At 43.8% G+C, this 13265-nt stretch overlaps 1 protein-coding gene across 4 annotated transcripts in view; it reads left to right on the forward strand.

The window, feature by feature from the left end:
* tanc2a (tetratricopeptide repeat, ankyrin repeat and coiled-coil containing 2a) overlaps positions 1-12619 on the forward strand; it is a 59683-nt gene extending 47064 nt beyond the window's left edge. For all 4 annotated transcript variants that reach the window (XM_026165963.1, XM_026165964.1, XM_026165961.1 and 1 more), the window contains 16 exons: positions 459-593; positions 1679-1875; positions 1971-2079; positions 2233-2355; positions 2435-2572; positions 2692-2790; positions 3179-3370; positions 3475-3568; positions 4513-4646; positions 4739-4862; positions 5368-5543; positions 5695-5827; positions 6085-6176; positions 6285-6419; positions 6535-6635; positions 7611-12619. In XM_026165963.1, the coding sequence (XP_026021748.1) occupies positions 459-593; positions 1679-1875; positions 1971-2079; positions 2233-2355; positions 2435-2572; positions 2692-2790; positions 3179-3370; positions 3475-3568; positions 4513-4646; positions 4739-4862; positions 5368-5543; positions 5695-5827; positions 6085-6176; positions 6285-6419; positions 6535-6635; positions 7611-9474 (3846 nt within the window). In that variant the 3' untranslated portion in view covers positions 9475-12619. The remainder of the gene's footprint in view (positions 1-458; positions 594-1678; positions 1876-1970; positions 2080-2232; positions 2356-2434; positions 2573-2691; positions 2791-3178; positions 3371-3474; positions 3569-4512; positions 4647-4738; positions 4863-5367; positions 5544-5694; positions 5828-6084; positions 6177-6284; positions 6420-6534; positions 6636-7610) is intronic.
* Positions 12620-13265: the final 646 nt, after the last annotated feature.

A 13265-nucleotide genomic window follows, 5' to 3' on the forward strand; every position in this document is an offset into this window, starting at 1 on the left:
TTTATGTCAAACAACTTTGTGATAGGGACAGTCTCTGAAACTCAGCAACATATTTTCCACTGAAAATCACCAACATCAGTTTCAGTCGACCCTGAACTTAATCTGTATTTGAAATGTGCATGCCAAAAAGTTTACTAGCAGCGATTCTGTGACTTGTTTAAGTTTCAGTGTAAACATAATATAAACAAATGTCAGCTGAAATAACTGAAGCGTACAAGAGCGAGAGCATGTTAGTTTAAACAATTGGACACTGCGGAAAATAGTGGGCGTGGCATTTTCAATGTAAACAAAGAGATACTGATGTGTAACCATAAAGCACAAATGTGTGCACTCTTTGTAGCTCATCTGATATACCGAAAAGGCTTTTAATGTGTGTGTGTGCGTGCGTGCGTGCGTGCGTGCGTGTGTGTGTGTGTGTGTGTGCGTGCGTGCGTGCGTGCGTGCGTGTGTGTGTGCAGGTGGTTCCTGTGAGTCTAGCAGAGGTTTACCTGCTGCAGCTCAACATGCGCTTTCCCACCCAGTCATCCTTCCAGAGGGTTCTACCTTTACTCAACGTTACTGTGGCATCGCTGCACCCGCTGACTGACCAGCAGGTAAAGGCTCAGTCGCAGTAGAGTAAAAACAGGACAGCAGCTTCCTTGCAACTAGGAAAAATCAGTAATTGACTGCAGGTAGTACATTTATCATAGTTATTCGTTTTAGCATCAGAAAAACATTGCATATAATTGCTGACTTGACGCCAATCAGTTGTAGACTGATTCTGTCTTATTGCTGTTATTCTGCCATCTTGACACAGCAAAGTTGTTTTGAGGATGGCAGCTGACTGAGCTGACAGGCCTGGTCACCGTCTCAAAACAACCATTTCAAAGGCAACAAGTTTGTAGTAATTTAGTAATTTGTGGGCTGTGGTCCCCAGTGTGATTGTAGCATAGCACACCAGCATTTTCACGTTGGTAAACTTTATGTAGTATACTGTGGACTCGGAACATGATGAGTTTACTGGAAGTAACGTTTGTAACACTACTGAATTTTGTGAGCACACATACACGAGATACTTTTTTCTTCAGTGAAGATGACTGTTTAACAAATATACACACCGAATAACTCTAGTGAGCATTAGCAATACTGACAACATATTCTTCCCCCGCTGGCTCAAAATTGATTGTTGGTCCCTCCTTCAGGGAACTGTACAATGTTCCTCTGTCATCTTTATCACCGTTTGTGGTGGGGCGTGGTCTGCGGTGTTGTGCAGGGAGGGCGGACGCACCTGCACGGCATCCTTCATCACGCCCGCCTAGTTATAAACACGGGGACTCAGGGGTTGGTTTGTTGTGGTGTGAATATTGAATAAAATGGCTCAAACCTAGGATCCCTGGACCCGCCGTGTCTCATTCACACCACACCGTTATAATTAGACCATGATATTACTCACAGAGCCATATTTGATATTGCAAATAGATTTAAGCCCTCAAAGTAATGACTTGAAATGCATCGATTGTGTGTATAATTGTGTCACCTTGTAAGAACCGTCCTTTGAAATCAGTGACCTTATCAGGATATTTTTTTATGAACAAATATCATCAAACTTCCTGATGTGCCTTTCAGACTCAGCTGTGCTTCAGTTAGTGCTAGCATGCTAATAGTTGCTAACAGTGGATACAATACTGTCAATGCACAGCTGTTTGAGGTGGTAAATGCGGGCACCCTGGCCGGAGGTTCGCTGGAGTGGGCGGAGTTCTCACAGCGCCTGGAGCAGCTCTCCTCGTTCCTTTTGCGGCGCAGCGACGGCAGTCGGATGCTAAACCACACCTCCTTCAGGGAGTGGCTCATGTGGAGGGAGGAGGGCCAGGATGACCGGTTCCTCTGCGATCCCAGGTATAGTCAGAGGGCCAGAGGGCATGAGTGACAAATGGAGAGAGAAGAAAACAGGGACAGATGTTTCTCACTGAGCTGTGTGTCTCTGTTTCCAGGAGTGGCCACACTCTCCTGTCCTTCTGGCTCTGCAGACAGGCAGGAAAGCTGACCCGACAGCAGACACTGGAGCTCGGGCATCACATCCTGAAGGCGCACATCTACAAGGCGAGCTCTCACACACAAAGTTAGACACGCATACGCAGATACATGGGGCTGGAAACCACACCAGTAGATTTTTTTTACAGATCACAAACCAATGAGATGCCACTGTTTTATGTCTAACTGTTGGTTTCTGTCGCATTTGTTCTCCTCATCCAGGGCCTGAGTAGGAAGCTAGGGGTTTCCTCCTCAGTTCTGCAAGGGCTGTGGCTGTCATACAGCACCCAGAGCCTGAGCCCTGTTCTTGCGTCACTGCGCAACCTCTACACCCCCAATATCAAGGTAACAATGCATACTCACACACACACGAGTGTATTTCCCACCACAGTTCTGCTGTAACTTTCCTCTTTTCCTTTTGCAGGTGAGCAGATTGCTGATTATGGCTGGGGCTGATGTGGATTACTGTAGCGATGTCCTGAACAACGCCCCCCTGCTGTGTGTCCACGCTCACCTGGGCCACACTGATGCTGTAGCACTGCTGCTTGATCATGGAGCACAGGTAAGGAAAAAGAAAAGGCCGTGGAGCTTTTTAAACATCATGTGAGTTCATAGAGACGCGTCATTGGGTGTTAACAAGAGCAGATTTACTCCAACCACAATTCCACCTTCAATTTTTAGCTGGATGCTTGGTCACATGACGGTTTGACTGCACTGGGATTCGCTGCTGCAGCTGGTCACCTGGATATCGTCACAATGCTGAGTCAGCACAGAGCCAAGGTAGCTACCAGTTCTACTCCACATGTGCAGTTTGGTGTCAGACAGATGTTTGCAGCTAATGTAAAGAATGACAACAGCAGGATTTTCACAGGCTTCTGTGCAGTACATCCCATAATTCAGTAGCTTGTAGATCCACCATTTGCTGAAAAAAGTAATAGTTTTCTGTCCCTCGCGTTGTTCCAAGGTAATTGTGGTATGCAAGGGGCCAACCTTATACATACAGTGAAATATGTTAAATAAGGAAAATTGAGATTGTTGCAGTTCAGTTGCTCTTTTTCTTTTGATTCTTGGTCTCATAACCTTTTCTGATAGTCAGTGGCATCACTGCAATTTAACCTAGAAAGAGTCCCAACCCTGTTTTTGAGTGTCTGTCTCCCCTTGGGTGCAGGTGGGTCACGTGGACGGCTCCGGTCGGTGCGTGCTGGTTCACGCAGCCCAGCGAGGCCACCTCGAGGTGCTGCGCTTTCTCCTAAAGAGGGCGGAGTGGAGTTGTACTACCTGCTGTGGACAGAAGGGGGCAAGCAGGAGCCAAGCAGTGCAGCAGGCTTTGATTGCTGCAGCCAGCATGGGACACACAGAGGTGATACAAACACACACACACACACACATACACACCTTTAATGTATAACACTGTGTGGTACAGAATATACAATCACATAATCGGGTGTGTGTGTGTGTGTGTAGATGGTGTCATACCTATTGGACCTTCCAGAGGAAGATGAAGAAGGGGAGGAGAGACCTGAGATCAACACATATGACAGTCTATGGGGAGAGACAGGTAATGACCATGTAACTACTATTGTGTAACTACTTTGTCACGGCAGGCTTTGTTTTTCTGTCAACCAGACGCCATCAGTGTGATAAATTCACGTGGAACATGGTGGGAAACAATGTTTTCATAAACATGCTTTGGTTTGCTTAAAAGGTCATTTACAATAACGGATGATGTAGCAGGATCATTTTCCCACCACAACCTCATAATTAATGAGAGGCAAACAGGAGACAACATGACTGATCACTATACTTTACATTAGTAGCATCTAGTGGACGAAAATGTTCACTTCAGTAAAAACAGAAAAAATAAGTATTTAGACTCTTCTACATGTTTGGTTCCTCTGGCCAAGATTATTATATTTATATTATATAAGAGCAAAAAACCAACACAATAAAATAAGTCTTTGAAAAATATAATTAAAATGAGACAAAAAATAAATAAATAAAAATAAAAACATACAGTAAATGTGAAAAACAAGCTGATACAATAACAACTATACTGAAGCAATAAAAACGAAATGGAAACGAGCAAATACACAATAGAAAACTACACTGAAAACAAAAGGTTCTCCTAAGAAATACAGAAGTTTTATTTATGTAGTCATCTCGAGGTCCTTTATGTTGTAAGATAAAGACCCTAAAGTAGTACAGTGAAAATCCCAACATCAGACGTCCCCTCGGTGAGAAAGCGCTTGGTGACAGTGGGAAGGAAAAACCTCCAGCAGAGCCAGGATCAGACCTGGGTGATTCTGTCTCATTGCAAACTTTTCTTACCAAAGCTCAGACGTGGATTCATTTAATATCCGTCGCGTCATTTCAAAGTAAACTCTGGCTTCTATATTTAATGTTTGTTCTCTAACACAGCTTTATAATGCCATGTGTTCAGTTACAGAGCTGAAGTTTGTAATCGTCTGGTTTCCCTTGTCTCACTCTGTGTGTTTGCGTCAGCTCTGACAGCAGCAGCAGGATGTGGCTGTCTGTCTGTCTGCAGGCTGTTGTTGGATCAGGGGGCAGCTGTGGAGCAAGGAAACAAGCAGGGTGTCACTCCACTTTTCAGCGCCGTGAGACGGGGTCACTGGCAGGTATGGTGGAACCAGAAAGCAAACAGGCACATGATCACACGATACCTGCAGCAGATAACTGCAGTCTTCCTCCTCCTGCATCCTTCGGTCAGGTGGTGGAGTTGTTTCTGAATCAGGGGGTGGAGGTGAACATGGTGGACCAGCAGGGGCGAACATCTCTGATGACTGCAGCCTCAGAGGGACACATGAGCACTGCCCAGCTGCTGCTGGATCATGGTAATCACACACTGCACTCTGCAGCCAGAAAAACAGCAAGAGTTGCTGCAGCAATGCAATTAAACCAGCAGTAACATTGTTTATGTCCAACTTCAGTGCAGTCAGAAAGTATTTTTTACTTTTTCTTTGATCAGGAGATTCAGATGTTAAAAAACCCTTGAAAACGAGATTGGTCCTAATCAATAATACTTTAACTACAAACGCTAATCTTAGAGGACAGCTGTGATACTGTACAGTATTCTCAGCGTGTACACTGCTGTAAAAACGTGTTTTCCTCTTTCCTAACACTGACAACAAAAGTAGAAGAAATATGAAATGAATCTGTTGTCCTCGTGATCAAACACTCCACTGTAGGAATTGACGGTTTTAACAGAAATGGCATGTGTGCTGAGACTAGTGAGGCCATGTTTGTAGCCATTATTTATAAGGTCGTCCTTAGAGCCCCCATTCTAATCACTCTGACCCTGACAATAGCTCCGACCCTAATGAATCTGTCTGTTTCCAGGAGCCTCCCTCGAACAGACCGACAGAGAAGGGCTAACGGCACTGAGCTGGGCGTGTCTAAAAGGCCAGCTCTCATTGGTCAGAGAGCTTGTGGAGAGAGGAGCAGCCACAACCCATGCAGACCGCAATGGACGCACGCCTCTGGATCTGGCTGCATTCTGCGGAGACCCAGATGTGGTGTGTACAGCCAGAGTAACCATGATTGTGTTAGTTAATTTAGAACAGTTACCTGTCCTACCTGTTCTGCAGCCGCTGCAGAGGGCAATGTAATGTAGCCGGAGGAGAATTTATAAAAGTGGTGAAAAATGTCGCTTTGATCCGTGTCCAGGTGCAGTACCTTGTGGATCACGGTGCGTCAGTGGAGCATGTGGACTGCAGCGGGATGCGCCCTCTGGATCGAGCAGTCGGCTGCAGAAACACTTCTGCAGTCATCGCTCTACTGAAAAAGGGAGCCAAAATAGGTAGAAGCATGAAGCATGTTCAGTTTAACAGCAAGAATTAAACCATGGATGTTGTAGTTATGCAGTAAGCATCTTCACTGCTGCATGGCCGGACTCCCATATAGTTCATTTCCATTAGCAATACATCATCCTGCAGAATGAACCTTCATGAATTCTAAATCATCCTTCATATATCCCTAAACTAAACTTGCATGTGTGTGTGTGTGTGTGTGTGTGTGTGTGTGTGTGTGTGTGTGTGTGTGTGTGTGTGTGTGTAGGACCTGCAACCTGGGCCATGGCGACCTCTAAGCCAGATATCTTAATGGTTCTGCTCAGTAAATTGATCCAAGAAGGAGATAAATTGTACAAGGTAGCGCACATTTCCATCTTGATGAGATTTGATTTGATTGACTCGATATCGATTTGATTCGATATTCCAAAGTTCTTTCTGAAAGAGTTTCTTTTTTTTTCTTTCCAGCAAGGTAAAGTGAGGGAAGCCGCTCACTCCTATCAGTCAGCTCTCCAGAAGTTTCCAGGAGACGAGCTGAAGACGTTCAAACAGCTCAGGGTGTGCGTGCTGCTCAACCTCTCACGCTGCCGCCGCAAGATGAACGTGAGGCTTCTTCTTACACACACACATGTTGAGAATATTTTGCTTATTATTTTGAAACAAATCTCATCTCGAAAACTTTATTTCAGTATTGATATATCGTTAATCTTCCTTACAGGACTTCAGCCTTGCTGAGGAGTTTGCTACCAAGGCCCTGGAGCTAAAAGCCAAATCTTATGAAGCCTTTTATGCCAGAGCCCGTGCCAAACGCAGCCGCAGGTAAACAGTGTCGTGAGAAATTGAATAAAACTAACTGATCGTCATCTTCTGAGAGTTTGGGTTCTTTGGATCTTCAGTAGTAGAACTGTGATGATTTTATTGTTTGACATTTTTAAACTATTTGAAACTTAGCCACGAGATTGCAGTGAGAAAGAGTTGAGTAGTTTTAGGCTCACTACCATGTAAAGAAAACCTGAGAGATAGAGTGACCTGAACTGTAAGAAGTAGAAGACATATGTGCTGTCAGGTAAGGGTCTCATGTGTTTTAACTTGGCGGGGTGTTGTCAGTTTCCAGTTACCTCCATGCTAAGGCTCTACACAGTTTGCTAAGGCCTCAGTTACACAGGCCCAGAGACCAGCTGGCAATCCCCTGTTAACCTCCAATCACTAGGAAAGCAAAAAGGGTGCTGGACCAAAAACCATCTTGTGATTGCTTTCATTGCTAGAAGATTACTGCGGTCACTCATAGTTTGCATAGAAGATGCCAGCTTGTCTGCACTCAGTCACTAACTAACCACCATGTAGTGGTGAAGCATGAAAAAGTACAGCACAAACCAGAAACGGAGACCATTTCCCTTCAAAGTAAAAGTATTCCACTCTGTGACCACATGCAACTTCCTGCAACCGCTTGCCAACCAGACACACTTTCCACTAGTGACGAGTGGTTACCGTGGGGTCACTGACTGGCACCGTTCACCAGAGAGTAAAGACCTAAAGCTTTGACCTAGCATTGCCTTACAGTCACAGTGACTGAAGGCATAGATTTCAGATGGAGGGACACATTTTTAAGCCTGTTTTTTCTTTGTGAATGTGATTGCAGCAAATTTCAGGTAACCAGACATCGAAAGATTGGAACAGACCTTCTAAACACTGACAATATGAAACCTATAATTCCGGAAACATTCTGATATACACATTCTCTGTCATCTTCTGAAGTTTGTCCTGTTTTCACTCCTTGTCACTATCACAACCCAGACAATTCCACGCTGCTTTGGAGGACCTGATTGAAGCCAGCCGTTTGTGCCCATCCAACCGGGAGATTCAGCGCCTGCTGTCACGGGTCAAAGAAGAGTGTCGGCAGGCTGCACAGCAAAAGGACATTCATCCTCCATCATCTAATCACGTCTATCAGCAGAACATGTCCATCAGCGAGGCCAGGTCTAGAGATTCAGGTTGTTTGCAGGTACAGGATAGAGAGGGGCTTACAGAGGAAGAGGAGGAAGAGGAGAAAGCAGAGAGCAGTTTCAGGGAAAGAGACTCCTCTCCCTGTCACCTTCAACCTGCGGTTCAAAGTCTTGACACCCGCTGCCACTCTGGGGTACCATCGCCCTCCTCCCTTTCCCCCACTCATCTGTATCATCACCTCCCCAGTCCCACCCACGCAGCCTCCCTTTCTTCACCTAGTCACTCTGCACCTCCCCCTCCTTCCACATCTTATCACGATTTCAGCCCTACTTCCTCCCTAATCCAGCATCAGCAGCGAGGTGGCATAGTGTCTGAAAGTATGCCTACATTGTCCGAAAGTGGAGGTGTACAAAACTATCCACAGTCTGACTTAGATCAGAACCAGGGAGTCCAGCGTCACCCCCATCTGGCTGGTCAGAGGTTCCAGAAGCAGAACCCCGTCCAAGGCCACTGGCTCCAACCAGCCAAAGCACAGGTGGTCCGAACCAATCAGCCCAGTTCTTCTACCCACTCCAGCATGGTTTTGGGAAGTTCTGCCTATTCCCAGTTCGCCCATCTGCCCAAAGAACTAGCAGAGCTTGGGGAAGGCTTTTGCTCAAATCCTATGGATGTCAGGCCTAGCCCATTGGCTCAGCCTGGTCTGAGCTCTGGAGCTTCTTATGTACAGGATGAAGAAGAAGAAGTTGACCTGGTTAGCCAGGCCAGAGGCACATCTGGCTATGGGAAAGCAGCAGGAGCCGAGTGGGCGGGGGTAAACCGTTTTGGCCAGTCCCGTCAGTTCAGCCGTAACCAATCCAAAGCAGCCTACTACCCTTTGGAAGTTACAGAGGCAGCAATGGGGTCTTCAGATAGGCTTCAGTCATCGCACGATTATCAGTATCAACACCAGGGTGGTCTTCGACGTCCACTCAGTGCTCACCCAACCTCCTCCTCTGGTCATTCCCCTAGGCCTCTCATCCATTCCCAGAGTGTCAGCGTCCGTTTCTCCCCCAGCAGTGGTAGTCTTGCTACTGGACAGCCAGCTAATCTTGGGCCAGGCTTTAGGACATCGGCCTCTGTTCAGCACATGGATCTACCTTCAGATCTGGCCTCTGCTAGAAGCATTAGTGGTTACCATGATGATAACTTCCTGATCGCCTCTCCCCAGTCAGAAATATGCATGTCAGGAGGCGGGACTTACCCTGGAGAGGTGGGACGTTCATCTAGGAACACTCCTTTTATGGGAGTAATCGACAAGACGGCAAGGGTGCACCAGCAGTATCAGCAACAGGCTCCGTCCAGCTCAGCGTCCTGTCTCAGTCCGTCTCGCTCCTGGGCCGTGTCTTCAGTGGACACAGTTGTCACTTCGCCCAGCAAAAACCCCCCTCCACCCCAGCTCTCATCCTTTGCCTACCACAACCGCAGCAACAACAATGCCCACAATGGTCACGCCTCTTATGATAACCAGCTGGACTTCTATGACGTGACGCCAGGAAATGTTCATCAGGGTGAGGGCTCAGTGCAGGTTGCCTGTCAGAATCTCTCCTACATGGATGTGAAGGTGGCTCGGACGCTGCCCATGATCCACAGCTGCTCGGACAGACCGACTGAGAGACGTACGGGTCCTACGTCTCCGGTTAAACCAAAAAGACCCTTTGTAGAGTCCAATGTGTAAAGACAATACAAGAACATTAATGAAAAGTGGTATAAATGAAGTCACTGTACCGATATACTGGAAGACTGTTCTTGAAACAAAGTAATGTCAAGTTCCTACATTTAGTACTTGGAATGTTTATAAGAGCAAGACACACCAAGTTCAGACTGGGTAAAAGCTTTTGTTTTCATTTGGTTGTATTTGTTAGTATGCTTCAGAGAACTCCACCTCACTTGCTAGGTTAAGTGATTGCTCTATGTTGTTTTTGGAAAGAGTGCCACTTCATCTTAGGCATACTGACTCCTTCATGGTGAAGATGCCTAACCTATAAGAACGGCATGGAACATATTCACCAATAATGAACTGGTTCTGCCATTTGGAAGTGAAACATTAACAGGTGTTCACCTCACAAAGCACAAGAACGAAGAAGATAATTATGGAGTAAGACTGTATTCTTCTTCTTGCACAATTCTGGCTTGAATTACATTTTAAAACTGCAGTTCAAGTCTAAATGGTGACGTCCAGACAGGAGAGAAAAAGCACCGCAATTACCTTTGCCTGCTGCCGACGCCTTTAATAAAGATCTCATTTCAAGATTGAAGCGCTTAAATAACACTGACTTGAAAGAAATGGACGAATCCAGGCTCGCGTCATTGTACCAGTCAAACGCTTGTTAGTGACCCAGACCCAAGCCATAGTTTGAGAAACTCGAAAATACTGTCATTGAATAAACACTGAGTTAAAAAAAAAAAGGAGAAAAAATTGTATTTATCTTTTTAAGTTATGTCTGTATTAAACTGTAAAGTTTCTTTTTGTTTTTTCTTAAAACGGTATTCCTTTGGGATTTGCCATCGTGTTTATTTTGGGGGATCGTCTGTGAGAACACGTAAACTGAAACTTTAGAGTTTTAGTTTACATGAAGCAGAAACTCTAAAGATGTTGGGTTAACATTGGTCTCTTTCTGGGTTCAATTAGAACGATATAGCGCATTTGTAAAAATTGGATTTTTTGGAAGGGTCATCCATTCAGCCTTTTTCTGTGCTCTCTGAAGGCCTTTTATATTCTGTAGTCCTAATGGTCTAATTATGCAAACCATATGATTCCAAGTGATACACCAGGGCTCTTCATACTGTATTATGTTGGAAACATTTTGCTTGTATGTGCCTCGGTTGTCAGTATTGTCAGTCACTCTCACTCTGACCATTAACTAGGCTTGACATGTAATTTCTGGATATTTGTCCTCAACAATGTGCATTTGAACTCTTTGGATGGTGTTGTATGTTTTTCTTGCCTTTCCAAAGATAACTGTGTAAAATTCCAATGAAACAATCTATTTATCTGCGCGAAACCAGCTTAATTTATGACCATGCCAAGCTAACTATCTTACCACCAACAGCAGCCACAGAGCCTTACCAATGAGGCCCAAAAATGTACCACTATTCAACTACATTCATTTACTGTGTTGAGGTTTGTTTGTTTTTCAAAAACTAAAGTTCAGTTCACTCTTTTCATCTTATCATCCACTGTGTATTTCACAGTCAGATCAGAATCGTAGTCTCACAAACATTAGCATACGTAGCCGTGTGTTTACTTACTCTTCAGATGGTTCCTCCAACTTTGGTGTGTTTCTGTGCTTGTTATAAACGCCTGCGCTCAGAAAAAGTTTAAAATCTTCAAACAAAATGTGAAGAAACAACTTCTCCAAAACATGTACATTGTACTGTGTTGGAGTAACACCATCTTAAGTTGTACTAGAGCCAGGCAGGACTTTTCATGTGAAATCGGTTTGTACCATGAGCTGGTGCAGTGAATCAATATAACCTTTATTTAATAATGTTCTTATTTATAGTGCTGTTCTGGGAAAAGGCAAATTCTCTTGAGGCAACAAGGGCAGAAATAAAAAGAGACAAGAAAAGTTTTTTTAAAAGTGGTGAAAGTTTTTGTTAGAATTTGCAAAGTATAATTAAAAAAAGGAAGTTTAGGTCAGAACATAGACCTAAATTTGGATGTTAAATAGGAAAAAAACTGTCGTAATCAAAGATGATAATTAAAATGTTTGTCTGCAACAAATGATTTTAAGTCAATAATCAAAAGTCTTATTATATAACAAACATTTATAGTTGTCGACAGTGTTTCTGCTTATGTGATATCAAAGACTAGGCGTCAGTAACAGTAACTGTGACATAAAAAAAGTTTTCCTCATTGTGCCACGTTACTGGGTTTTAAAAGTCGTTACTTTGAATGGAAAATGCGTTTTTCTTATCGTACCTTAGATGCTAGGGCTAACAAACATCTGCTGCAATACAGAAATTACGCTGTTTCTTTTTTGCGTTTCCCAAAGTGATCACCATCTACTTGGGATTTTGAATGTTACCAATTTTTAGCACACTATCGTTTATGAATCCATCAAGCACATGCTTATTTATGTCTTTACAAGGTTTTCCTTTCAAACCAGTATTTTGCCTAGCTTGCTAAAACAGATAAAACAGACAACATATTTATGGCAAAAGACACGGTTTACTGCTCAAAATGCTTTTGTCTATGTCAGCAAGGAATGATTTAGCTTTTCCATCTTAACCTTGTTAACGACAAGGGGAGGTGGCTAGCTGAATATTTAAAAGAGGGACAAGTTTCACTTTAATGATATATTAAGATCAGGCTTCTTTAAAACTGTCTTTTATAAACATGAATGCCAGTTTTTGTACATTTGTAGTGCTTTTTTCCCCCAAACTTCTCACTTTCAGTTGCTGTTGCTGATGAAACAAGTGATGTCTGACACAGCACACACAGTACAGTCTCTGACCACTGCCATCATCTCGTACTGCTCAGAGGACTGCAGCTGTGAGATGATATTAGCAATTTGATGTTCAAAGTGAAAACGTGGAAAATCTGTTAGCAAAACTGTGTGTTGTGCATCACATGTAGGATGTTTACCTTCTGTCTGCATTGGTGCCTGACTGTGAAATATCCCGTCAGAACAGAGCCAAGTCAGTGTGTACTTTGGGCTCTTTCACAGTGTGTAAGATGAGCTTACATTTAAAACCAAGGATGGTGACGAGAAGAGCTTCATTATCAAACATTTCAAGCAACATGAATGTGTTTTTGGCTCATGTGGAATCACTGAGTTAGAAAGAGGAATAAAGCTGAATAAAAGACTGAACTGTAAGTCTGTCTCTCATTGTGTGACCCAACAAGGAAAAGCTTTTTTGGGTATAATCTTACATTAGAACAACAACATTACCTTCTTGTTGTGTTGATCTTATATGCAGTGCTCTTACAATAACTGATTGTTTTTTGGCCACTTGGGGGCAGCAGAAGCAATCTAAATAGAATATTGATTTTAACATAAAGCACCAGTCAGTGGGCTATCGGGCCTTTTATGATTGCTTTGTAAGAATGAGCCAGACTGCTCCTTCGGCCATCCTAAACTTTTTGCTGTGGAAAACTTTAGGAGTGGCAAGTGCAGCTCTCAGGGTGAACTACAGATCTTTTATCTGTTTAACCTTTCAGGAAATAAAGCGGGAACAGACCTGAACTGGCCATCAAACTGCTTTTCAGTTCCATGTCCAGTTACATTTGAGCGTTAGAAAATGTAAACCCTGAACAGTTAACGTGATCCCCACTTAGATTATTACTGAATGTCTGCACTTCAATGACATCTTGCCTGTGTGATTTAAAATCCACTATGTTGGTGTACAAAGGCAAAACGACAAAACTGGTGCAGCTTAATGCGCATAAAGGTGACGTGAACAGCTTGTTACGTACAGTAAAAATGTTTGTTTTAGAATGTTCATTTTAAAACAATCTACAAT

The sequence above is a fragment of the Astatotilapia calliptera genome, chromosome 4 (assembly GCF_900246225.1).
Source record: "Astatotilapia calliptera chromosome 4, fAstCal1.2, whole genome shotgun sequence".
In the NCBI taxonomy this organism is placed as follows: Eukaryota; Metazoa; Chordata; class Actinopteri; order Cichliformes; family Cichlidae; genus Astatotilapia; species Astatotilapia calliptera.